The 26,510-nt window shown below is 42.1% G+C and overlaps 1 protein-coding gene across 3 annotated transcripts; it reads left to right on the forward strand.

Annotated features, from left to right (window-relative positions):
- Positions 1-10: 10 nt before the first annotated feature.
- CINP (cyclin dependent kinase 2 interacting protein) lies at positions 11-22,040 on the forward strand. Of its 3 annotated transcripts, none has more exons than XM_053601269.1 (5): positions 11-116; positions 10,758-10,926; positions 14,767-14,887; positions 20,636-20,765; positions 21,554-22,040. In XM_053601269.1, exons 1-5 carry the CDS (start codon positions 110-112, stop codon positions 21,754-21,756), a joined length of 630 nt encoding a protein of 209 aa, XP_053457244.1. In that variant the 5' UTR covers positions 11-109; the 3' UTR covers positions 21,757-22,040. The 3 variants fall into 3 exon arrangements, with proteins under 3 accessions (XP_053457244.1, XP_053457246.1, XP_053457245.1); XM_053601271.1 differs by having other exon boundaries at positions 22-116; positions 14,764-14,887; XM_053601270.1 differs by having other exon boundaries at positions 93-153; positions 14,764-14,887.
- Positions 22,041-26,510: the final 4,470 nt, after the last annotated feature.

Here is a 26,510-nt window from a genome sequence, read left to right on the forward strand (position 1 = left end):
GCGGCGGAGCCACAAGTGGCAGCGGGTGGGGCGTGGCGGAAGTGACGTCGTACTTCCGGCGGGAGTGGCCAGGCCTTCGAGTCTCCTTCCAGGGATATCTGCGGATCGGATGGAAGGTGTGTGAGAGGGCTTGCTCCGCGGGTCGAGGAGGCTGTGAGTGTTACGGCTTTGGCCGTAGGCTGGGCCGGAAGCCTGGGGACCCTCCGGATTAAATAGGGGTCTATGCTTTGGTCCATCCCAGAATACTGGCCCCGCGCAGGCTCTGCTCCAGTCAGCTCCGGGGAGAGTTTTGCCAAGCCTTAGTGTTTTCACTCGTGGAGTGACAACTGTATGGGATGATGTTTGCAAAAGAGTGTCATCAGACATGACGCCCAAATTGTAATTGTCACTGTAAGTTAGCATTAACGGAACTCATTGGGTGCGAAGCCTTGAGTGCCCAGCTCCTCCAGAAACCCTTCTCTGAACTCCGCTGCGCAATCGGCCACCGACCATTCTGTTTGTAATGAAAGCTAGTATTAAGGGAGTGCTGTTGATTGTGTGCCGAGTAGTGTTATAAGTACTTTACGTGGATCAGCTCATTGGAACCTCACAGTGATCCTATGAAGTAATATATGTCAACCCCATTGTGTAGATGAGGAGCCAAGGTTCGGAGGAGATGAGCAACTTAGCCACCGTGCTGTGCCTCACTATACTCTGTCCCGTGACTCCTTTACTGGTCTGTCTTTCCCTACTAACCTGTAAGTTTCTTGAAGTCAGAACTGTGCTTTTGGTTCCTAAATATGTACGAAGTATGAAGCAGACTGACAATGAGTCAGATGTGATACTGCCCTTAGAAGCCCATTGGGGGAGAGAAACCCTGAGAAAATTATACTACAGGTAGTAAGAACTATTCCTCCCTTTAACACATTTTACTCAGCACCTACTATGTGCGGAGCGTCTGAAAAGGAACAAGATAGACATAATCCCTACCCTGGTGGAATTCCCAGTCTAGCAGGGAATACAGTACACTGGTGGTTATCATGCTAGCAGATTTATAGGATTTCCCAGATATCTAGACTAACGAGTCCTAACCCAATGTGGGGGATGCAGGAAGACTTCTTTGTGGAAATGACTTTCTAAAAACCAAAATCAGATCATCTCACTGCCCTGTGGAAAGCCTACTGCATGCTCTCTGTTGTACTTAGAATAAATCCACATTTCTTTTTTTTGTAGAGACAGAGTCTCACTTTATGGCCCTGGGTAGAGTGCGGTGGCATCACACAGCTCACAGCAACCTCCAACTCCTGGGCTTAAGTGATTCTCTTGCCTCAGTCTCCTGAGTAGCTGGGACTACAGGCGCCCGCCACAACGCCCGGCTATTTTTTTGGACGCAATTCAGCCAGGGCCGGGTTTGAACCCGCCACCCTCGGTATATGGGGCTGGCGCCTTACCTACTGAGCCACAGGCGCCGCCCAAATCCACATTTCTTATCTTGGCCTATAAGGTTCTAGTTGTCTGATCATCACTTACTCATACATTACCTCTCCTTGTCTATTTCATTCTAGCCACACTAGGTATTTTTCTGTTTTTCAAACTCAACAAAGCTTATTCTCAATGTAGAGCCCATGTTACTGACTCTCCTTTCCTTTTTCTAGCTTCTCATCATTTACATCTCTGACTAACACAGACTCCATTTCATTTTCTTCATATACTTATGATCTGAGCTGATTGTGGTCATTTGTTAATTATCTGCCTTCCCTTTGAAAACTAAGTTCCATGAACACAGTTCTGTCTCCTCAGTCACTTCATCCTTCTATGACTGCATATTGTAGCAATTAGCTGTGTAAGTAAAGAATGAATGAAAAGGCTGGGTGAGGTGGCTCACACCTGTAATCCTAGTACTCTGGGAGGATGAGGTTGGTGGATTGCTTGAGCTCAAAGACAGCCTGAGCAAAAACCGAGACCCCAACTCTACTAAAAATAGAAAAACAGAGGCTGAGGCAGGAGAATCACTTAAGCCCAAGAGTTAGAGGTTGCTGAGAGCTGTGATGCCACAGCACTCTACCGAGGGTGACAGCTTGAGTCTCTGTCTCAAAAAAAAAAAAAAAAAAAAAAGAATGAATGAAAAATCAATATGATGCTTAAAAGTGGAGTCCTAAAGAATACTAGTAGTTAACCAGGTGAGCAGGGTCACATGGTCATAGGAAAAACATTCCAGTCAAAGTCAGAACTTGTATAGAGCTAGTACTAAGTAACACAGTGAATGCATGGGAGAGGATAAAGCCGTAGAAGTGATAGGTAGAGCTCGGGTAATAGAGAACCTTGGGATAACAAGTAAATATTGGATGTTTGCTAGTGTGCCAGGCCCTCACAGCTTCATGTATGTTATCTAACCTCAGTAACCTCATGATATAGGGCTCGGTGGGGTGGCTCACACCTGTAATCCTAGGACTCTGGGAGACCAAGGCAGGTGGATCGCCTGATAGGAGTTCAAGACCAGCCTGAGCAAGAGCAAGACCCTGTCTCTACTAAAAAATAGAAAAACTAGCTGGGGCTTGGCGCCTGTGGCTCAAGTGGCTAAGGCGCCAGCCACATACATCTGAGCTGGCGGGTTCGAATCCAACCCGGGCCCGCCAAACAACGATAGCTGCAACCAAAAAATGGCCAGGTGTTGTGGTGGGCACCTGTAGTCCCAGCTACTTGGGAGGCGGAGGCAGGAGAATCGCTTGAGCCCAGGAGTTGGAAGTTGCTATGAGCTGTGATGCCACGACACTCTACCCAGGGCGACAGCTTGAGGCTCTGTCTCAAAAAAAAGAAAAAAGAAAAACTAGCTGGGTGTTGTGGTGGGCACTTGTAGTCCCAGCTACTCAGGGACTGAGGCAAGAGGATCACTTGAGCCCAAGAGTTTTGTTTTTTTTTTTTTATTAAATCATAGCTGTGTACATTAATGCGATCATGGGGCACCATACACTGGTTTTCTTTTTTGTGTGTGTGTGGTTTTTTGGCCAGGGCTGGGTTTGAACCCGCCAGCTCTGGCATATGGGACCGGCGCCCTACTCCTTGAGCCACAGGCACCGCCCCATACACTGGTTTTATAGACTGTTTGACACATTTTCATCACACTGGTTAACATAGCCTTCCTGGCATTTTCTTATTGTGTTAAGACATTTACACTCTACATTTACTAAGTTTCACATATACCCTTGTAAGATGCACCGCAGGTGTAATCCCACCAATCACCCTCCCTCCACTCCCCTCCCCCCACCCTCCCCTCCCTTTTGTCCTTCCCCCTATTCTTAGGTTATAACTGGGTTATAGCTTTCATGTGAAAGCCATAAATTAGTTTCATAGTAGGCCTGAGTACATTGGATACTTTTTCTTCCATTCTTGAGATACTTTACTAAGAAGAATATGTTCCAGCTCCATCCATGTAAACATGAAAGAGGTAAAGTCTCCATCTTTCTTTAAGGCTGAATAATATTCCATGGTGTACATATACCACAATTTATTAATCCATTTGTGGATCGATGGGCACTTGGGCTTTTTCCATGACTTAGCAATTATGAATTGGGCTGCAATAAACATTCTGGTACAGATATCTTTGTTATGGTGTGATTTTTGGTCTTCTGGGTACATGCCCAGCAGAGGAATTACAGGATTGAATGGCAGATCTATTTTTAGATCTCTGAGTGTTCTCCATATATCTTTCCAAAAGGAATGAATTAATTTGCATTCCCACCAGCAGTGCAGAAGTGTTCCCTTTTCTCCACATCCACGCCAACATCTCTGGTTTTGGGATTTTGTGATATGGGCTAATCTTACTGGAGTTAGATGATATCTCAAAGTAGTTTTGATTTGCATTTTTTTGATGATTAAAGATGATGAGCATTTTTTCATATGTCTGTAGGCCGTGAGCCTGTCTTCTTCAGAGAAGTTTCTCTTCAAGTCCCTTGACCAGCCTGCAGTGGGACCCCTTGTTCTTTTTTTGCTTATACGTTTGAGTTCTCTGTGAATTCTGGTTATTAAACCTTTGTTGGAAACATAACCTGCAAATATCTTCTCCCATTCTGATGGCTGTTTGCTTGCTTTACTTACTGTGTTCTTGGCTGTGCAGAAGCTTTTTAGTTTTATCAGGTCCCAGTAGTATATTTTTGAAGCTGCTTCAATTGCCTGGGGGGTCCTCCTCATGAAATACTAGCCCAGACCGATTTCTTCAAGGGTTTTCCCTGCACTCTCTTCTAGTATTTTTATAGTTTCATGTCTTAAGTTTAAATCTTCAGTGAGAGTCTATCTTAGTTAATGGTGAAAGGTGTGGGTCCAGTTTCAGTCTTCTACAGGTTGCCAGCCAGTTCATCCAGCACCATTTGTTAAATAGGAAATATTTTCCCCACTGAATGTTTTTAATTGGCTTGTCAAAGATCAAATAATGGTAAGTAGCTGGGTTCATCTCTTGGTTCTCTATTCTGTTCCATGCATATACCTTTCTGTTTTTCTGCCATGCTGTTTTGATCACTATTGATTTATAGTATAGTCTGAGGTCTGGTAGCATGATTCCTCCTGCTTTGTTTTTATTTCTGAGTAATGTCTTGGCTATTCGAGGTTTTTTCTGATTCCATATAAAACGAAGTATTATTTTTTCAAGATCTTTAAAGTGTGACAGTGGAGCTTTAATAGGGATTGCATTAAAATTGTATATTGCTTTGGGTAGTATGGACATTTTAACAATGTTGATTCTTCCCTGCCATGAGCATGGTATGTTTTTCCATTTGTTAACATTTTCAGCTATTTCTTTTCTTAGAGTTTCATAGTTCTCTTTATAGAGATCTTTCACGTCCTTTGTTAGATAAACTCCCAAATATTTCATCTTCTTTGGCACTACTGTGAATGGAATAGAGTCCTTAACTGTTTTTTCAGCTTGACTATTGTTGGTATATATAAAGGCTACCGATTTATGAATGTTCATTTTGTAACCTGAGATTCTGCTGTATTCCTTGATCACTTCTAGGAGTTTTTTAGTAGAATCCCTGGTGTTTTCCAGATTTACAATCATATCATCTGTGAAGAGCGAAAGTTTGATCTCTTCTGACCCTATATGGATACCCTTGATCACCTTTTCTTCCCTAATTGCAGTGGCTAAAACTTCCATTACAATGGTAAAGAGCAGTGGAGACAAGGGGCAGCCTTGTCTGGTTCCTGATCTGAGTGGAAATGATTTCAATTTAACTCCATTCAATACGATATTGGCTGTGGGTTTGCTGTAGATGGCCTGTATCAGTTTAAGAAATGTCCCTTCTATACCAATTTTCTTAAGTGCTCTGATCATGAAGGGATGCTGGATATTATCAAAAGCTTTTTCTGCATCAATTGAGAGAATCATATGGTCCTTGTTTTTAAATTTGTTTATGTGCTGAATTATACTTATTTACGTATATTGAACCAGCCTTGAGGCCCTGGAATAAAACCGACTTGGTCATGATGTATAATTTGTTTGATGTGTTGCTGGATTCTGTTTGTTAGGATCTTGTTGCATATTTTTGCATCTAAATTCATTAGTGATATTGGTCTATAATTTTCTTTTCTTGTTGAGTCTTTTCCTGGTTTGGGGATCAGGGTGATGTTTGATTCATAGAACGTGTTGGGTAGTCTCCCTTCTTGTTCTACATTTTGGAACAGGTTGAGTAATGTAGGTACTAATTCCTCTTTAAAGGTTTGGTAGAATTCTGACATGAAGCCATCTGGTCCCGGGCTTTTCTTTTTAGGGAGATTTTGTATGGTTGATGCTATTCAGAACTTGATATGGGCCTGTTCAACATTTCCACTTGATTTTGGCTAAGTCTTGGAAGGTGACGGGCTTCCAAGTATTGGTCAATTTCCTTCAGATTTTCATATTTCTGAGAATAAGTTTCTTATAATATTCATTAAGGATTTTTTGAATTTCTGAGGAGTCTGTTGTTATTTCATCTTTGTCATTTCTGATTGATGAGATTAGAGATTTTACTCTTTTTTTCCTGGTTAGGTTAGCCAAAGCTTTATCTATTTTATGGACCTTTTCAAAAAACCAACTTTTTGATTTATTTATCTGTTGTATAATTCTTTTGTTTTCAATTTTATTTAATTCTGCTCTAATTTTGGTTATTTCTTTTCTTCTATTGGGTTTGGGGTTGGAATGTTGTTCCTTTTCCAGTTGCTTGAGATGTCCCATTAAGTTGTTAACTTCCTCTCTTTCCATTCTCTTGAGGAAGTCTTCCAGTGCTATAAATTTCCCTCTTAGGACTGCCTTTGCGGTAACCCAGAGGTTCTGATATTTCATGTCTTCATTGTCGTTTTGTTCCAAAAATTTGGCAGTTTCCATCTTAATCTCATCTCTGACTCAACTATCATTCAGCATAAGGTTATTTAACTTCCATGTTTTTGTATGAATAGGCAGATACCTGTTGTTACTGAGCTCAACTTTTATTCCATGGTGGTCCTAGAAGATGCAAGGAATAATTTCTATTCCTTTGAATCTACTGAGGTTACACTTGTGACCTAAGATGTGATCGATTTTTGGAGTATGTTCTGTGGGCTGATGAGAAGTATGTGTATTCAGTTTTGTTGGGATGAAATGTTCTGTAGATGTCTGCTAAATCCAAATGTTGGATGGTTAGGTTTAAATCTAAAATTTCTTTACTCAGCTTCTTTTTTTTTTTTGGCCGGGGCTGGGCTTGAACCCGCCACCTCCGGCATATGGGACCAGCGCCCTACCCGTTGAGCCACAGGCGCCGCCCTTTACTCAGCTTCTTATTAGAGGATCGATCCAACATTGCCAAAGGAGTGTTGAAATCTCCGACTATTATGGAGCTGGAGGAAATCAAGTTGCTCATGTCTGTTAGAGTTTCTCTTATAAATTGAGGTGTATTCTGGTTGGGTGCATATATATTAATAATTGAAATCTCATCATATTCAGTATTACCCTTAACAAATATGAAGTGACCATTCTTATACTTCCTTACTTTTGTTGGTTTAAAGCCTATTGTATCTGCAAATAAAATTGTAACACCTGCTTTTTTATGATTACCATTTGCCTGAAATATGGATGACCAGCCTTTCACCCTGAGTCTATATTTGTCTTTTAAGGTAAGTTGTGACTCTTGTATGCAGCAAATGTCTGGCCTGAGTTTTTATATCCAGTCGGCTAACCTGTGCCTCTTTAGAGGACAGTTTAAGCCGTTCACATTAATGGAGAATATGGATAAGTCTGGTAAAATTTTGGGTATCGAGTTTTTTTGTAGAGACAGAGTCTCACTTTATGGCCCTGGGTAGAATGCCATGGCATCACACAGCTCACAGCAACCTCCAACTCCTGGGCTTAAGCGATTCTCTTGCCTCAGCCTCCCAAGTAGCTGGGACTACAGGCGCCCGCCACAACACCCAGCTATTTTTTGGTTGCAGTTTTGGCCGGGGCCGGGTTTGAACCCGCCACCCTCGGTATATGGGGCCGGCGCCCTACTGACTGAGCCACAGGGCTGCCCGGGTATCGAGTTTTTCAAAAGTCCAGTGGACATTTTTAATCCTTTTGCCATTGTGGAAGTTGGAGTTTGATCATAAGTTTCTGAGTGAGTTTACTTTTGTGGTAGAGTATTGGGCTGGTCATTATGGAGGATAGGTCTGGGAATATCCAGAAGAGGATTTGGTTATGGCAAATTTCTTCAACATATGAATGTCATTGAAGTATTTAATTTCTCCATCATAAATGAAACTCATTTTAGCTGGATACAGGATCCGGGATTGAAAGTTATTTTGTTTTAGGAGATTAAAAGTCGATGATCACCCTCTTCTGGCTTGAAAAGTTTCAGCAGAGAGATCTTCAGGCATTCTAATATTCTTCCCTTTGTAGGTAATGGATTTCTTATGTCTGGCTGCTTTCAGAATTTTCTCCTTCATATTAACTTTAGTGAAGTTAATTATGATATGTCTGGGGGATGTCTTATTCGGATTGAGTTGTGCTGGGGTTCTGAAACTGTCCACTACTGAATTTCAGAATCTCTTGGCATGTCTGGAAAATTCTCTTTCATAATTTCATGGACAATGGCCTCTGTGCCTAGCGCAGCCACTTCATCACTTTCAGGGATTCCAATGAGATGGATATTCGCCTTCTTCAAATTATCCCAGAGCTCTCTGAGAGAATGATCTGTTTTTGCTCTCCATTTCTCTTCCTCTTTGAGAGTTTGGGAGTGTTCAAAGGCTTTGTCTTCAATGTCAGAAATCCTTTCTTCTGCTTGCTCCACTCTGTTACTGAGGGATTCTACTGTATTTTTCAGATCTTTGAGGGCTGCAAAATCTTGCTTCACAGCGTCAAAATCTTTGGTGGTTTTGTCTTTAAATTCGTTAAATTCTTGAGACAACTTTTGAATTTCTCCTCGAATTTCTAATTCCGACTTTTGAATTGCTGCTCGAATTTCTAATTCCAAATTTTCCTCCATTTTATTAATCTTGTTTGCCATCCAAATTCTGAATTTGTTTTCTGACATCTTGGCCAGCTGTTTATGAATGGGATCTTCAGTTACATCTGCCATATCTTTCCTTGGGGGAGGGAGGGTTGATCTATTCTGGTTATTCATGTTACCGGAGTTTTTCTGCTGATTCTGCCCCATGATTGTTTTACACCGTTTGATTTTTCCCCTGGAGCTTTGTTGTGGACCCATACAGTGCTATGGCCTGAGAAACTGGGGACCTGTTTGGTGTGGTGGGGTTAAATGGTTCTATCTTGTTTTCAGCTGGTCTCTGTTTCTGTTTGACCCTAGTGAAACAGTTACTCTGGGTTGAAGTCTCAGCTGTGGAGAAATACCAGCAATTAAATCACCCCGCCCCCCACAGGCAACAATTGGAAAAGGAAAATCAAACCTTCCTACAACCACACCCCCAAGGCATCACCTAAATAGTCCTCAGGCGATTGGCTCAGTTCAAAAGGTCCAAATCAATTGTCTCAGTCACCACCTGTCTCAGGTGGGAGCATTTAAAAGGTCTCTGGCAACTGAATCACAGGGATCTGGTGACTACTCTGATATGGCTTGCTCCAGTGCTCTGTGGAGTCAGGAGGACCCACCCAGCAAATAGATCAGTCTGGGAAGAGGCCAAGAGTTTGAGGTTGCTGTGATCTATGATACCATGCCATTCTGCCCAAGGTGACAGAATGAGACTCTGTCTCAAAAAAATAAAAACCTTACGAAATAGATACTATTTTTATTCCCATTTAATAGGCAAGAATGTTGAGGCTTCAAAAGGTTCACTATCTTCCCCAAGATCTCATAGCTGGCAGAGGTGGTATTCAGACCCAGGCAGTGTGGTCTTCACAGTCTAGACTCCAAACCATACAGCTCTTGTGTGTCCTAGATTCTTCAAGGGGACTTTATCCTGTTTGCTATGAGAAGCCTTTGAAGAGTGCTAAGTAGAGAAGGAAAAGGTACATGAGAAAGTTGTGGGAGAACAACCAACCTGAGTTGGCTCTTTGGTCTGGGGGTGCTTCCCAAGGAGTGTTGGGATCTGGATGAATCTTGAAGGATGGACAGCATTAGCTGAGGAAGGAAGGAGAGAAACTGCATGTGCAAAGACCTTCAAGCACATCCCCCCCCCTTTTCAAGAGCTGCTGGGAGTTCATTTTAACTGGAGATTGAGGCAGGCTTCTGGTATGGGTGGACAATGGGCTTCCCCTGAGTTCCAGGCAGGGCAATGGCAGCATTGTGATCATGTATGTATCTCTGGTATCTTGGTGTCTTGAAATGACAAGCACTTGTGAGCCACAAAGCTCTGAACAAATGTAAGGCATCAAAGTGCATGAGAATAGATAGTGGGATTACTAAGGAGTCACAGCTAGATTATTGTGTAGGGAAAGGAAGGGGAACCATTGAAGAGTTTTAGCAGAAAGCCACGACTTTACCTTGTTTCCAATCTTTGAAAGGAGTCAAAGTGCTAAAGGTAAAAACTTTGTGGACCCATTAAGCTTAAAAAGGATTGACTTGTATCTGGTGAATCTTAAAGAAAATCTGGGGCTTGGTGCCTGTACCTCAGCGGCTAGGGCACCAGTCACATACACCAGAGCTGGCAGGTTCAAATCCAGCCCAGGCCTGCCAAACAACAATGACAACTACAGCAAAAAAATAGCCGGGCATTGTGGCAGCCGCCTGTAGTCCCAGCTACTTGGCAGGCTGAGGCAAGAGAATCATTTAAGCCCAAAAGGTGGAGGTTTCTGTGAGCTATGATGCCATAGCACTCTACCCAGGGCGACAGCTTGAGACTCTGTCTCAAAAAAAAAGAAAAAGAAATAAAGAAAATTTGGGCCTGCTATGGTGGCTCACGCCTATAATCCTAGCACTCGGGGAGGCCAAGGTGGGTGAATTGCCTGAGCTCATGAGTTCAGGACCAGCCTGAGCAACAGCAAGACCCGATCTCTAAAAAATAGCCAGATGTTGTGGTGGGCACCTGTAGTCCCAGCTACTTGGGAAGCTGAGGCAAAAGGATCACTTGAGCCCAGGAGTTTGAGGTTGCTACCTCAAACTGGGCATTCTACCCAGGGTGACAAAGTAAGACTCTGTCTCCAAAAAAAGAAAAAGAAAAGAAAATCTGTTTTGTGTTTTTCCAGGAACTTTCACATTCATTCAGACTTCTTAGTCTCCATGTCATTTTTCGTCCAGTTGACATAGCACTTTAGATAACATTACTATTGAAAGTTTCAACAATATTTGCCCTCCACCTGTGATTGTGTATTCCATAATAATTATATTTCTTTTACTCTCTGTCAGCAAAGACTGTTGGAATTGCAACGCCCAGAAAACCTGTCTTATGTGTGAGTGCAAGAAAAATTAAGGACAATGCAGCTGATTGGCATAATTTAATCATGAAATGGGAAACTCTCAATGATGCGGGATTTACTACTGCAAGCAATATTGCCAACCTGAAAGTCAGTTTGTCGTAAGTACCTATAGGTTCTTCATGCTCTAACTTTTCACCTCTAATGGTTGGGCTGAAGTTTCAGGGGAGTCTTTTAGTGTGGAAATTTATTGACATGAATAAATTAAAAAATGAAATACTGAGCACAAAAAGCAAATGGTAAGATGACACATGCAAGTAAGAACTATATATGTAGATTTAAAATACAAAATTATATCACATATTATTCATGGTTATATCTTGATATAAAATTATAAAAATAGATTGGAACGGTGGTGAGCACCTGTGTCCCAGCTCCTGGGGAGGCTGAGGCAAGAAGGATCACTTGAACCCAGGAGTTTGAGGTTGTGTGAGATATGATGATACCACAGCACTCCAGAGCAACAAAGTGAGACTCTGTCTCAAGAAAAAGATTGGAAGGATACAGGTTCAACCCATGATACTGGTATCTTCTAGGAAGAATGGTATTGGAGTGCTATGCATATGGGACATTATCTTCATGCTGCTGTATTTTATTTCTTAAAAAAGAGAAAGGAGGCAGCGCCTGTGGCTCAGTGAGCACGGCGCCGGCCCCATATACCGAGGGTGACGGGTTCAAACCCGGCCCCGGCCAAACTGCAACAAAAAAATAGCCGGGCGTTGTGGCGGGCACCTGTGGTCCCAGCTACTCGGGAGGCTGAGGCAGGAGAATCGGAGGCAGTTGGAGGTTGCTGTGAGCTGTGTGACGCCACGACACTCTACCGAGGGCAATAAAGTGAAACTCTGTCTCTACAAAAAAATATATAAAAAAAAAAAAAAAAAAAGAAAGGAATTAAGAGAAAACTTTTAGAATTAAATTCAGCCATGTGACATCCTTGGCATAGAACATAGAACTGCATGTACTAAGAAAAACAAGCAGGATCTTTTCCTCATAGTGTTCACAATCTAAGAATATGTTGTTTTATTTTTTTTTTATTTTTTTTTTTTTTTTTTGGTTTTTTGGCCGAGGCTGGGTTTGAACCCACCACCTCTGGCATATGGGACCGGCGCCCTAGTCCTTGAGCCACAGGCGCCGCCCTGTTGTTTTATTTTTTAAGAATATGTTTTTTAAACTTAAGGCTATGACCCATGGGACATGAAATTAATCTAGGTGCCACAATCAACATATGGGGGGAAATTTAAACCTAGAAATAGAATAAAAAATATCAAAGTAAGGGTAAGAATTTTTTCATGAAACTTCTTCAACGGGATCTCACCAGGAAAGGTAGCAGAAGCTGAAAGTAAGTATATGCTGTGTTTGAAGGAATTTCCTAAGAGAGCAAGCTGAAGAAAGTCAGGAGATGAAGCCAAGAAGTGAAGACTCTAGCCCAGTGTTTTTCAAACTTTTTCATGGCACACTTGAACCTCTAGTTAAACTTCCACCACACACTTAAATTATGTTGATCAAAAAGAAAAGTAAAAGGCGCAGCACCTATATAGCACATTGGTTACGGCACCAGCCACGTACACTGAGGCTGGTGGGTTCGAACCCACCCTGGATGAGCTAAGCAACAATGACAACTGCAACAGAAAAATAGCCAGGCATTCTGGTGGGCACCTGTAGTCAGCTGGGTGCCTGGCCTCAGCTACTTGGGAGGCTGAGGCAAGAGAATCGCTTAAGCCCAAGGGTTTAAGGTTGTTGTGAGCTGTGACACCACGGCACTCTACCAAGGGTGACATAGTAAGACTGTCTCAAAAAAAAAAAATTAATAAAAATAAAAAAGAAGAGTAAAAAAATGAATATACTTACTGTGCTTTGAACTTCTTTTGAAAATAATTTAATTAATGATCTTTAAAATTTTTTGTGGCACTCCTAAGATCCTCTCACTGCACACCAGTGTGCTGTAGCACATCAATTGAAAATCCCTGCTCCTGGGCAGCTCCTGTGGCTCAGTGAGCAGGGCGCCAGCCCCATATACCAAGGGTGGCAGGTTCAAACCCAGCCCCGGCCAAACTGCAACAAAAAAATAGCCGGGCATTGTGGTGGGCGCCTGTAGTCCCAGCTACTCGGGAGGCTGAGGCAGGAGAATCGCCTAAGCCCAGGATTTGGAGGTTGCTGTGAGCTGTGTGATGCCACGGCACTCTACTGAGGGCAATAAAGTGAAACTCTATCTCTACAAAAAAAAAGAAAATCCCTGCTCTAGCCTGTAGACAAAGGAAAGCTGGATGATATATATATATATGTATATATATACACACACATATATACATACATATATGGGGGGTTTTTTGCATTTTTTTATTTTAACATTGAGAAATTAAAAATATACAGAAGGTACAAAAAATGTATATAAATTTTAAGAAAGGGAAAAACTATACTAAAATTGTAATACTCCATATATACCAATAACAAAAGATGAATACAAGTCACATTTGCCTTCTGCAATTACAAGAGGTGCTCAAAGTGTTACCATCAGTGTTGAGACACTTCTGATTATGGCAAACTACTGCGTGAGCAATGTTGACCAAAGTGTCCACTTGTATTGCTGCCATCCCATCTATGCTTTTTCTACTATACTAACTCCTGTCTCACTTGCACATTGTTTGGTAGCGTCTGGTGAGCGTGTAAACTGTCCCAACACCATAGCAGAAGCAGGACTTGTTGCTTTGCGAGGCCTCCTGAATCTTCCCTTGTACATATCACGCACAGTACCATGTGTCTCAAACTTAGTGTGAATGCTTGTGATTGTTAGGCATGTTGGAGATTCTGTTGCTTATTCGTGCTTCTGTTGTACTTCCACGACGTCCTTGAATTTCAAATACCACTTCAAAATGATCTCACATTCTAACAACTGTGCTTCCTCTATTTTCTTTGACCGTCCTGCCTGTCCCATGGTGATATTAGCTTTTAATTGATTAAGGCCGTCTTTTGAGTGAACGTCATACTACACATTGCTACCGTAATTCAATCCAACTTCAGAGAATATATACAGATAACATCTATTAAAATGTGTATAAATGTTTTTGGCACTCTAGATAGATGAAGGGAGGGCAAACCAATCTACCAGTCACAATTGGCAGAAATACATATATCCTCCAGCTTCTTTGATTTTTCACAATACAAAGTAACCTCTCTCTGGATCAGAGAATTGTTAGCCCACTCATTTTCCCTACTAGTTACTACCCCCCTCAAGAAAAGCAGCATTGCCTCAGAAGCTCCATTCATGCCCTGGCCTTCTAGTAGATGGCCACTATTCTGATTTTCGGGGGAGGCATTATTTTTGTTTTTTGAGAAAGGGTCTTACGCTTTTCCTGAGCTAGAGTATAGTGGAGTCATCATAGCTCACTGCAACCTCCAAGCACTTGGCCTCAAATGATTCTCCTACCTCAGCCTCCCAAGTAGCTGGGACTACGGCATACACTACTACATCTGGCTAATTTTTCTAGAGACAAGGTCTTGCCATGTTTCCCAGACTGTTTCTCAAACTCCTGGCCTCAAGCAAACTTTGCCAAAGTTTGGGGATTAAAGGTGTGAGCTACCACACCTGGTCTCACATGGTTGAATTTAATTGACTTATTCTAGTGCAAAATTGAGTGACTAATGGACATATTCATTATATATAAAAATAATTACATTTGTGTTATAACGACATGAAATAGTATGCTTCTATGAAATATCTGACATAGTTGGGTGGTGCCTGTGGCTCAAAGGGGTAGGGCACCAGCCCCATATGCCGGAGGTGGCGGGTTCAAACCCAGCCCCAGCCAAAAAACTGCAAAAAAAAAAAAAGAAATATCTGACATAGTTATATGGATAATCAGTTTTCTAGAATTTACTATAACAAAATCAGGCAAGATTAAAGAGTTTATTTAGTGCCCATTATTTTCTATTTTGTCCAGAAGTAAAGACAAGGTACAATTAGAGAGCAGCCCAGCTTCCAATGAAAAAGAAGAGCCATATCCAGAATATAATGAAGAACTGGAGACACTGTGTGAAGAATTACAGGCCACCTTGAATGCTTTGGTGAGACCTAATGCTGACCTCCCAAGATCAATGTCACTGACTTTGATAGATATATTTGGGGTTTGCTTGATGGTCAGCCTCATTTCACAATTCCTTCCTTCTCTTCAGCCTCCTCCAGTGGTCTTGTCCTCTACCTACCCCACAAATCTCTGTGTTCCCCAGGATGAAGTCCTAGACACTTTCTCTTCCTATCTTATACATTGTCCAGGGCAATTCCACCCACTTCCAGGGCTCCATATAGTAAATATTGTTAGGCCTTGTGGACCAGTCTCTGTCATGACTGCTCAACCCTGCCATGTAGGGCTGACACAGCCATAGATAATACAGAAGTGAATCCATGTACTGTTACAGTAAAACCTTAGTTATGGACCTTGAAACTTGATATATTTATATAATTTTCATGTGTCACAAAACATTATTGTCCTTGTGATTTTTTTTTCAACCATATAAAAATGTAAAAAGCCATTCTTAGCTTAAAGGCCATAAAAATATAGACCATGGGCCAGATTTGGGCCATGGGTTGTAGTTTGCCCACCCTTGATATAACAAATATGAGACTGAAATTTGTTTCTTTTTTTTCTTTCTTTCTTTTTTTTTTTTTTTTTAAAGACAGGGTCTTGCTCTGTCTTTTAGGCTAGAATGCAGTGGTATCAGCATAGCTCACTGCAACCTTCAATTCCTATGTTCATATGATCCTTATGCCTGAGCCTCCCAAGTAGCTGGAACTATAGATGTGCAATACCACAACCAGTTGATTTTTATTTATTTATTTATTTATTTTTTTGAGATAGAGCCTCAAGCTGTGACCCTGGATAGAGTGCCGTGGCATCACAGCTCACAGCATCCTCCAACTCCTGGGCTCAAGTGATTCTCCTGCCTCAGCCTCCCAAGTAGCTGGGACTACAGGCACCCGCCACAATGCCCGGCTATTTTTTGGTTGCAGCTGTCCTTGTTATTTGGTGGGCCCGGGCTGGATTCAAACCCGCCATCACAGGTGTATATGGCTGGCGCCTTAACTGCTTGAGCCACAGGCGCCAAGCCAATATTTTTATCTTTTGTAGAGACAAGGTCTTAACTCATGCTCAGGCTGGCCTTGAACTCCTGGCCTTAAGCAATCTTCCCACCTCAGCCTTCAGAGTACTAAGATTACAGATGTGAGCCACTGTACCCAGCCTGAAATGTTTGTTTAATGAACTAATTGACTGAACTCGGGTACCCACCATACTAGCCATCAGATGTGGATATAACAACATCTCATTTCTTTCCCAGGCACAGGATCTCAGGTTTTGCATATATTTGAACTTAGCCAACTGAAGCTTACCCATGAACTTTGAATTTTTTGTTGTTGGCGTTTTTTTTGTTTGTTTTGAAACATGGTCTCACTTTGTTGCTGGATTAGAATGCAGTGATATCATCATAGCTCATAGCAACCTTAAACTCATAGGCTCAAGTGATCCTCCTGCCTCAGCTTCCCAAGTCACCACACCTGGCTAGTTTTATTTATGTGTTTATTTATTTATTTATTTATTGAGAAAGAGTCTTATTTTATTGCCCTCGGTAGAGTACCGTGGTGTCACAGGTGACAGCAACCTCAAACTTAAGCAATTTTCTTGCCTCAGCCTCCCAGGTAGCTGGGACTAGAGGTGCCTGCCACAACGCCTGGCTATTTTTTTGTTACAGTTGTTGTTTAGCAGGCCTGAGCTGGGTTCGAACCTGCCAACGTGGGGAGTAGGTGGCTGGTGTCATAACCACTGTGCTACAAGCGCCAAGCCCTAATTTTTTCTTTTTTTTTTTCGTAGAGACAGGGTCTTGCCATTGTCCAAGCTGATCTTGAACTCCTGGCCTCTGGTGATCTTACCTCTGCTTCCCAAAGTGTTAGGATTACAGGTGTGAGCTACCATGCTTTGCCTTATATTTTAACCTTTGTTTTTTCCTTTTTTTTTTTGTAGAGACAGTCTCACTTTCCCGCCCTCGGTAGAGTGCCATGACGTCACACGGCTCACAGCAACCTCCAAGCTTTTGGGCTTACGCTATTCTCTTGCCTTAGTCTCCGGAGCAGCTGGGACTACAGGCGCCCACCACAACACCTGGCTATTTTTTGGTTGCAGTTTGGCCGAAGCTGGGTTTGAACCCACTACCCTCGGTATTTGGGGCTGGCGCTCTACTCACTGAGCCACAGGCGCCACCCTATTTTAACCTTTTTTTGATGGAAATATTTTTAATACTTTACATGCTTTGTTGCCTTTTTTTAAGCGGAATATGCTGAACATAATTGTTTTTCTTCCCAATACCAGTATTCAAATTTAGGATTCTACCTATTCTAAGTCAGACTGTAGGTTTAAAACAGCTTTCAAAAAAAAAAAAAACCTCATTAAATAGTAATTGTATGATATGTCATAGTTTCAAATACACACAAAACATGAGAAAAATGCATTGTGCACATTTGTATAATTTAGACTTTATAACTGAAATGTAATATTCTCCTCAGGGCTTTTGAGGTTTATGGGGCTACTCTTTTAGCTGATCATGTGCTCATGCTGAGCCAAATCCCCAAGATCATCGGATAAAGCCTACTTTTTTTCTTAATTTTAGGACAGTTTTATATTTATAGAAAAGTTAAACAGATAGCATAGATAGTTCCTATAAACTGTCTCCCCCTATACTCAGTTTCATATATTAGTATGTTTCATGTTTCATAAATTTTATGGAACATGTTACCATTGATGAATCAGTATTGATATATCTTTATTAATGAAAGACCGTAGTCTCCATTTCTCCTTAGATTCCTTTTGACGAGTTCAGGCACATTCAGGGTTGACCTTAGGCTCCTTTTGGCTGTGACAGTTTCTTTGTCTTCCCTTGTTTTTGATGACTGACAGTTTTGAGGACTATTGGTTAGGTATTTTGTAGAATGTCCCTCAACTGGGATGTTCCTGTTATTTTTCTCATGATTAGGCTGAGGTTGTGGGTTTTTTAAAGAGGAAAACCACAAAAGTAAAGTGTCATTTCTGTTGCATACTATCAACCTTGGCTGGGGGGGTGTTTGCCAGGTTTCTCTACTGTAAAGTTACTTTTCCCCTTCTATGCTATCCTCTTTGAAAGGAAATCATGTTATCCTCCACCTCCTGGAGGATATGGTATCTATATTAATTATTTAGAATTCTTCTGTATGGGAGATTTGCCTCCTCTGTCCCATTTACTAATTATTTAATCATTCGTTTATATCAATCTAAACCTTATTTGAGACAGTGTCTCACTCTGTCACCTGGGCAAGAGTGCAGTGACATCATTATAGCTCACTGCAACCTGAAATTCGTGGGTTCAAGTGATCTTCCTGCCTCAGCCTCCCCAGTAGCTAGGACTACAGGTGTGTTTCACTATGCCCAGCTAAGCTAATTTTTCTATTTTTTTGGAGTCTCACTGTGTTGTTCATGTTGGTCTCAAACTTCTGGCCTCAAGCAACCTTCCTGTCTCAGCCTCTCAAAGTGCTAGGATTATAGGCATGAGCTTTTGCATCTGGCCATGAATATTTATTTTATAACTAGGGTTGTAAATCGATAATACTATTTTGTTGTTCAAATTGTTTCCACTTTGGCCGTTGATAGTTTTATTGCTCCTATGTCTCTTTGACGTAGTCTCTTTGTTGTGAGGTTTTGGGTTGTTTTTGAATACTTCCTTATTTTATGGCTTTAATAGATGCTTCATGTTTATCTTGTGGATTACTTGCCTCAGTCCTAGAATCAGCCATTTTCTCCAAGGAGCCCTGGTTCCTTTTATTGGAGAATCCTATTACATACAAAGATCTGTGTGCTAGCTGTCAGCTTAGAAGTTCTTTACTCCACTGAATTTATTCTGTTTTAAAAGTGGTTTGGAGGACGGTGCCTGTGGCTCAAGGAGTAGGGCACCGGCCCCATATGCCGGAGGTGGTGGGTTCAAACCCAGCCCCGGCCAAAAACCACACACATACAAAAAAAAGTGGTTTGGAAATAAGTTCTCATTCTGTGTTCAAAACTGAAAGTTTTTTTTTGTTTTTTTAGACAGTCTCACTAAGGCACCCTTGGTAGGGTGCGGTGGTATTACAACTCACAGCAACCTCCAACTCTTGGGCTCAAGCGATTCTCTTGCCTCAGCCTCCCAAGTAGCTGGGACTACAGGTACCCACCACAATGCCCGGCTACTTTTTGGTTGCAGCTGTCATTGTTATTTAGCAGGCCCAGGCCAGACACAAACCTGCCAGCCTTGGTGTATGTGGCAGTGCCCTACTCAGTGAGCTATAGGTGCCAAGGCCAAAACCTTAAGTTTTAAGGATATTTTTTCATATTCTCCTTTAGCTGACGAAGAGAATGTTTCCCAGACTTGACTTCTTTCATAAATCTGATCTTACTGGGGGGTTTGATGCACCACTTTTCCTAAACTGGACTAACATTCATAGTGTGGGCTGTGTTAGCTGTGGGAGAAGATTACTGATACTGAAATGTCAGCTTGGGCTGCTGTTCACACACTCATAGTTCAGGGCTGCACAAGTATTCATAACTCTGTCTCCATACTGATGGCTAAGTTATGGAATTGAGCATGGCACCTCCGGCCTAGATGCCTCCAGAATTTTTGTGCTCTTCTGATCTGTATAAGCTTTTCTTAAAATTAGGTGTCAACAGGGAGCTGCTCCAGGATTCTGAGGGGAGAGCAGAAGGCATGGTATCAAGTTCTGGCTTCATCCTTCCCTAGCTTAACCTTCAGTAGTTTTCCCAGCTGTAAAACAGAAATGATGAGTCCTACCTCTTAGGGTGGGCCAAGTGAAATATCAAACCTAAAAAGATTCAGGAAAGGGGTAAAGTCCTTTAACGGGTCCTAAATTTAGTGCCGCTTCATCTATAATCAGAGGGTGGTCAGAAGGGGGCCCAGTTTAAGGAATTCAGAGCTCAACGATCTACATCTTTAATTTTCACCTCCCTTGTATATAAAATCAACTATACTCAGGAGTTAGAAATTTGGTCTTTAGAGACCTATGCTACTTAAATCTGAACTCCTGGTTACTTCATCCATTTCTTTAACACATCCTTATATAACTCCAATGATGTACTTCATAAATACTAACTCACTGCATCACTCACCACTTGTGAAGGCAAGTGCTTTATTTGAACCATTCTGTGCTGCCTCGTGTATAAAAGGGAGAGTGTTACTATCTCCCACAAGTGATAGCTTTGGGACTTAGGTCAGAGGTTGTGTGTGCTGAGTCACCACCCATGTCACTGTTCCCTTTCTGCATGGAGTATGTCAGGCTACGTCTCATTATTATCGTTTTATAATAAGGAAACCAAGGCTCAAGGAGGTTTCAGTAAACTCAAAGATAGTTAATACAAGAGAGTCAGATATGAGCTCATTTAATGCCTTTTTACCTATCTCGAAGTAAAAGCATCAAGAGCTTGCCTCAGGGTTCCTCCAGGTCTTTGGAGCTAAAACATGAGTACCATTAGGAAATCTTAGTGAAGTGAGACTCAGCAAGCTTTCTCTTCTAGGACTGGAAATTTGGCATTTATTATCAAAGTAATCCAAATTAATGAAATCATAACAACTGTCTGCCTCTGTCTTCCTAGGAATTTGGTATGCGTGGAGTTAACAGTGTTTATAGTTATTGGAATTTTAGTCTCAACAGACTTATACTTCTTACCTCTGAAATCTTACAGATATTGAACTTAAGACTGGAGATTTCCACTAATAGTCTCATATTCCAAATTAATATCTTTACAGACCAAAATACAGATGAAAATGGAAAAGCTGTCTTCAACTACCAAAGGAATATGTGAACTAGAAAATTATCATTATGGGGAGGAGAGTAAACGACCCCTCCTGTTTCACACATGGCCTACAACCCATTTCTGTAAGTAGTTCTTTCTCAGGTAGAGGTTACAAGAATGTTTAGTATCATTTAGATCTGGTATTTTAAACTGACAAGGCTTTAAAATTCCATGCAGAAGTATCATTGGGAGGAAGGGAGTTTAGGGACATCTTAAAATAAGCATTTCTTCTTGGCTTTAACCTAATCATCAGTGGAGAATATTAAACATAATTAGAGAACCATGAAGCAAGTTACGACTATTAGCCCTCTAAAACCAGTGGGTAGAATGAGTTCCACCACCTCTTTGGAGGCAGAAATCTAGAATTATTATTTTTTATTTTTTAGGAAGACAGGTTTTCTTTGTTGCTTTGTTTTAATTAAAAAATAAATTAAGGTCATGAAAGCCAACCTCATGGAAGAATGCTCTTGGGGAAAATGAAACTCATTACTTAAATAAACTCTATTGAGATATTACTTGAAGAGTTACTTTAGTTTTATTGGTTCAAAGGAGGAGGAAACTGATGTTGATTTGAGACTTCATCTAGAGGAACGTGTTCATAAAGTATTGTCAGTCTGAGGTGAATCTCCTATTTATAATCACTGCCAGTCACTTAAGGCTTAAGTATAAAAGGTCATATCTACTTTTTAATTTCATCCTACTTACAAGTTTATCTGTCTGCACCAGTAAGAGTAATACCATTTCATCCTTCTTTATCTTGGTACTGTTGCTAATTCTTATTTTTAATAAGAAGCTTTAAAAAATGTGGTTCATCCCAAGTCAAGAGTACTTTCTTGAATTAGTATGAAGGGCAACTTAATGTCTGTTCCAGATGAGGTTTCCCGAAAGCTTTCTGACATGTACAGGAAGGAACTGCTCCTGAAGCAAACTGTGGTTGAAGAGCTTGCACATTCCTCGGACCATGACCTCACCCTGAGCTACTTGTCAATGTGGCTGTACCAGCCCTACGTGGAGAGTGACAGCAAGCTGCACCTGGAAAGCATGCTGCTTGAAACAGGGCACCGAGCACTGTGATCTCCCTGAACAGCTTGGTGTGTGAGAGCAACCTTCAGCCTCAGGGCCTCTGCAATCTCCACATCTCCCCTGGTGAACGCTTTCCTGTGTAGGACCTAGTGCTGTAAGTCAGGATCTGATAGCCACTGACTGTCTTAGGACTGCCCTCTGGCCTCTCCAGCCCTCCTCACAGTCTCTTGGCCACTCCCAGCTGGCGCTGCTTGCCAGTCAGCCTCTTGTGCATCTGTGGTGACTCTGTCCCTTATGAGTGTTTCTGAGTGAAATAAATGAGCTCCTGAACAGAATGATTTAGTAATCTGGTTTCTATAAATTAAGTGTACTTTACTTATAACATTTGTGTAGAAAATCCCTGCTTTAATGTCTTCACTTTATACTTATTTGTACTGTTGAAATGTTTATGAGAATATATTAGTTTTTGGTAATTACAACTAATGTTTATAATCCCATAGAGTTAACCAAGTAAAGTTTGGCGTCATAGAAAGGAAAAATACATACAAAAAAAATGGCCACTGCAAGCATATTCTACTGAGAATATGACTGGCCAGGTAAATAACTTTTGCGTCACTCTGACACAAATCTCTGGCAAGGTTTGCAGCCATTTCTATGGTTCATGTATTAGGTTAGAATAAGGGAAAGGTGGCAGTTTGAAACAGATTGAGGAGGCTGGCCAAAAGCTAGGGGGGTGGGACACTGGAGTTCCTAAAAGCCTACTTTAAACTGTTGTTTTCTGTTGCATTACTTGTTGATTGCCTTTTTTTTATTTGAGACAGCCTCAAGCTGTCACACTGGGTAGAGTGCCATGGCATCACAGCTCACAGCAACCTCCAACTCCTGACCTCAAGCAATTCTCCTGCCTCTGCCTCCCAAGTAGCTGGGACTACAGGCACCTGCCACAATGCCCGGCTATTATTTTGGTTGCAGCCGTCACTGTTGTTTGGCCACCCGAGCTGGGTTCGAACCCACCAGCTCAGGTGTATGTGGCTGGCGCTTTAGCCACTTGAGCCACAGGCGCCGAGCCTGTTGGTTGCCTTTTTATTAACATAAATTCTCTAGGCCCAAATTATATACTTAATAATAGGGGTTTTCATGTTTGTTTTTTGTTTTAAGACAAAGTCTCTCTGGCTTGGTGCCCGTAGCACAGTGGTTACCGTGCCAGCCTCATACACCACGGCTGGCAGGTTTGAACCTGGCCCAGGCCAGCTAAACAACAATGACAACTGCAACAAAAAAATAGCTGGGCATTGTGGCAGGTGCCTGTAGTCCCAGCTACTTGGGAGGCTAAGGCAAGAGAATCGCTTAAGCCCAAGAGTTCGAGGTTACTGTGAGGTGACACCACAGCACTCTACCGAGGGCGACACACTAAAACTCTGTTCTCAGGCTCGGCACCTGTGGCTTAAGCGACTAAGGCACCAGCCACATATACCTGAGCTGGTGGGTTCGAATCCAGCCCAGGCCTGCCAAACGATGATGGCTGCAACCAAAAAATAGCCAGGTGTTGTGGCGGGTGCCTATAGTCCCAGCTACTTGGGAGGCGGAGGCAGGAGAATCGCTTGAGCCCAGGAGTTGGAAGTTGCTGTGAGCTGTGATACCATGACACTCTACCCAGTGGGACAGCTTGAGGCTCCATCTCAAAAAGATAGATATACTAAATAAATAAAGACAGAGTCTCTCTCTTTCACCTGGGTAGAGTACATTGGTGTCATCATAGCTCACTGCAACCTCAAACTCTTGGGCTCAAGTGATGCTCTTGCCTCAGCTTCCCGAGTAACTGGGACTACAAACAGGTGCCACCATGCCTGGCTGATTTTTAGTTTTTGTAGAGATGAGATTTTACCATGTTGCCTAGGCTGGTCTCAAACTCCTGGGCTCAAGCAATTCTCCCACCTCGGTCTCCCAAAGTGCTGGGATTACAGGCATGAGCCACTGGCCTCATTTTAGATTGTTTTATTTTTAACTATTAATATTAAAATATTACTGGCTCGGCACCTGTAGCACAGTGGTTACGATGCCGGCCACATATACCCAGGCTGGAGCACTTGGGCCAGCTACACAAAAATGACAACTGCAACAAAAAAATAGCCAGGTGTTGCAGCGGCACCTGTAGTCCCAGCTACTTGGGAGGCTGAGGCAAGAGAATCGCTGAAGCCCAAGAGTTTGAGGTTGCTGTGAGCTGTGACACTACAGCACTCTACCGAGGGCGACATACTAAAACTCTGTCTCAACAACAAAAAACATATAAATACTACCTATGTAAGTTTATGGAGACTATTTTAACTTTTTATTCTCTAAATAAGGACTTAACTGTATAGAATTTATAGCCAGGAGGACCTCAGAAATCTACCACCTCTAGCTCCTTCTGCATTCTTTTTACAGATGAGAAAACAGTGACCCCTAGTCAGATCTGGAGTTGTCTGAAGTTACGTGCTACTCAATGGCAGTCCCCAGATCTGCTTTCTTTTAGTCCATCTTGATTTAATGAGAATATGGGTGTAGCTCCCAATCATTATTTTCTTTATTTTTTTGCCAAGCATTTACCTACTACCTGTTAGCCCTGTGTTCAGAACTAGGGACTCAAAAACAAATCATATACTAGCCGGGCGTTGTGGGGGCGCCTGTAGTCCCAGCTACTCGGGAGGCTGAGGCAAGAGAATCGCTTAAGCCCAGGAGTTGGAGGTTGCTGTGAGCTGTGTGAGGCCAGGGCACTCTACTGAGGGCCATAAAGTGAGACTCTGTCTCTACAAAAAAAAAAAAAAACAAATCATATATAAAATCCACTGGAGACTTTGGACCAAGAAGGCAGACAAACTTTAGTATAACACATGCTACCACTGCTTACCAGGAAAAGAAATCAAAGAAACTTTATGCTGTGTGGTAATAGAGTAAGCTGTTTGAAACGGAAGTTATAGGGTCCTAGGAACAAGGCAACATTTCTTAGGATTTCTCTTCCCTCTGCCTTTGCTGTATTTATTAAAATCTAACTATCATAGAAGTAGACACTCAGAGTCTAATAGTCTGATACCACATGGTCACCCTTTGGCAAAAATGGTGTTGTCCGCTAGGGGCTGCCCTGCTTGCTGAGGAAACCAGCTGCTGCAATGAGCTGCGGAGGCAGTTAGGCGGGACAGGGCCCCAGGCAGCTCTGCCCCCCAGCTGCCCACCTGAGACATCTTGGCGTGAGGCCCATCTGCTGTCAACTTTATGTTTGGGGGGGTACCTAAATAAATGCGCTTCACAGGATACAATGAAATAATTAGTACCACCAACGACATTTCATGTATTTTTGACAGTGTACTCCCTGAACACACATCAGTATCCTGCTCAGGAGAATTAATGGAAAGGATTGATACTGCTAAGGACAACCAAGTGAAAGAGCTAAATGCTGAACAAAAATAATGAATCTGCTGAGCAATTTCTATCTGAAAGAAAACAAGGAAATAGTCAGAAACCAATACAGGATTTCCTTAGTTAAACATAGTTATAATCTTCACGTCCAGAAATCCTGCCAAATTGATAGTAAAGGAATACTAAAGACTAGAAATCCACAGAATCAAAGGCCAGGAGCAGTGGCTTATAATCCTGGCACTTTAGGAGGCCAAGGCAAGAGGGTTGCTTGAGGCCAGGAGTTGGAGTTGCAGTAAGCTATGATGATGATGCTGTACTCTAGCCCAGGAAACAGAGTGGAGACCCTGTTGAAACAATAAATAAATAAATAAAATAAAAACAGCAAAAAAGAAAGAAAATTAAGCAAATGAAAAAAACAAGGCAGTTATTCTGGGGTGGGAGGGAACCTCACAAGAAAGAAAATGTCATCATAGTAACACCAGTAAGGCTCAGCAGTAAAGGGCATTTATATCACAATGTTAGCATTAGATATGGACTAAGTAACAATTTGTGACATTCCTACAATGGATGTGAGAACTGAGAGGCATGTGAGCCTGTGCTCACATTTCATAGGGGTCTGCCAATATTATCTGATATGACTAAAGAAAAGAGCAACATAGATGTAATTCAGAAACACAGAAGTAAGTAGCTAAAAAGGAGGAACGTGGGACTGAGTGGAAGCGATGGCTGAAGTTGGGCCTGCTATTGCTCATCACAAGCCCTTTGGAATTATCTGACGTTTTGTTTTTTTTTTTTTGTAGAGACAGAGTCTCACTGTACTGCCCTTGGGTAGAGTGCCGTGGCGTCACACGGCTCACAGCAACCTCTAACTCTTGGGCTTACGTGATTCTCCTGCCTCAGCCTCCGGAGTAGCTGGGACTACAGGCGCCGGCCACAACGCCCGGCTATTTTTTTGTTCTTGTTGCAGTTTGGCCGGGGCTAGGTTTGAACCCGCCACCCTCGGCATATGGGGCCAGCGCCCTACTCACTGAGCCACAGGCGCCGCCTATCTGACGTTTTTATACCATCTGCATGTTACTCCTTAGGTGAAAATAAAAATTTATCTTTAAAAAATGTGCCTAGGCTGGGTACAGTGGCTCATGTCTATAATCCTAATACTCTGGGAGGCCGAGGTGGGAGGAGTGCTTGAGCTCACAAGTTCGAGACCAGTTTGAGCAAAAATAAGACACCATCTCTACTAAAAACAGAAAATTAGCTTGGCGCTCTGGCAGGCACCTGTAGTCCCGTATAATTGGGAGAATGAAGGAGGAACCCAGGAGTTTGAGGTTGCTGTTCACTAGGCTGACACCATGGCACACTCGTCTAGGCAACAGAGTGAAACACTATCTAAAAAAAATTGTGCCTAAGAGGGA

This window comes from Nycticebus coucang, chromosome 9 (genome assembly GCF_027406575.1).
Source record: "Nycticebus coucang isolate mNycCou1 chromosome 9, mNycCou1.pri, whole genome shotgun sequence".
Lineage (NCBI taxonomy): Eukaryota > Metazoa > Chordata > Mammalia > Primates > Lorisidae > Nycticebus > Nycticebus coucang.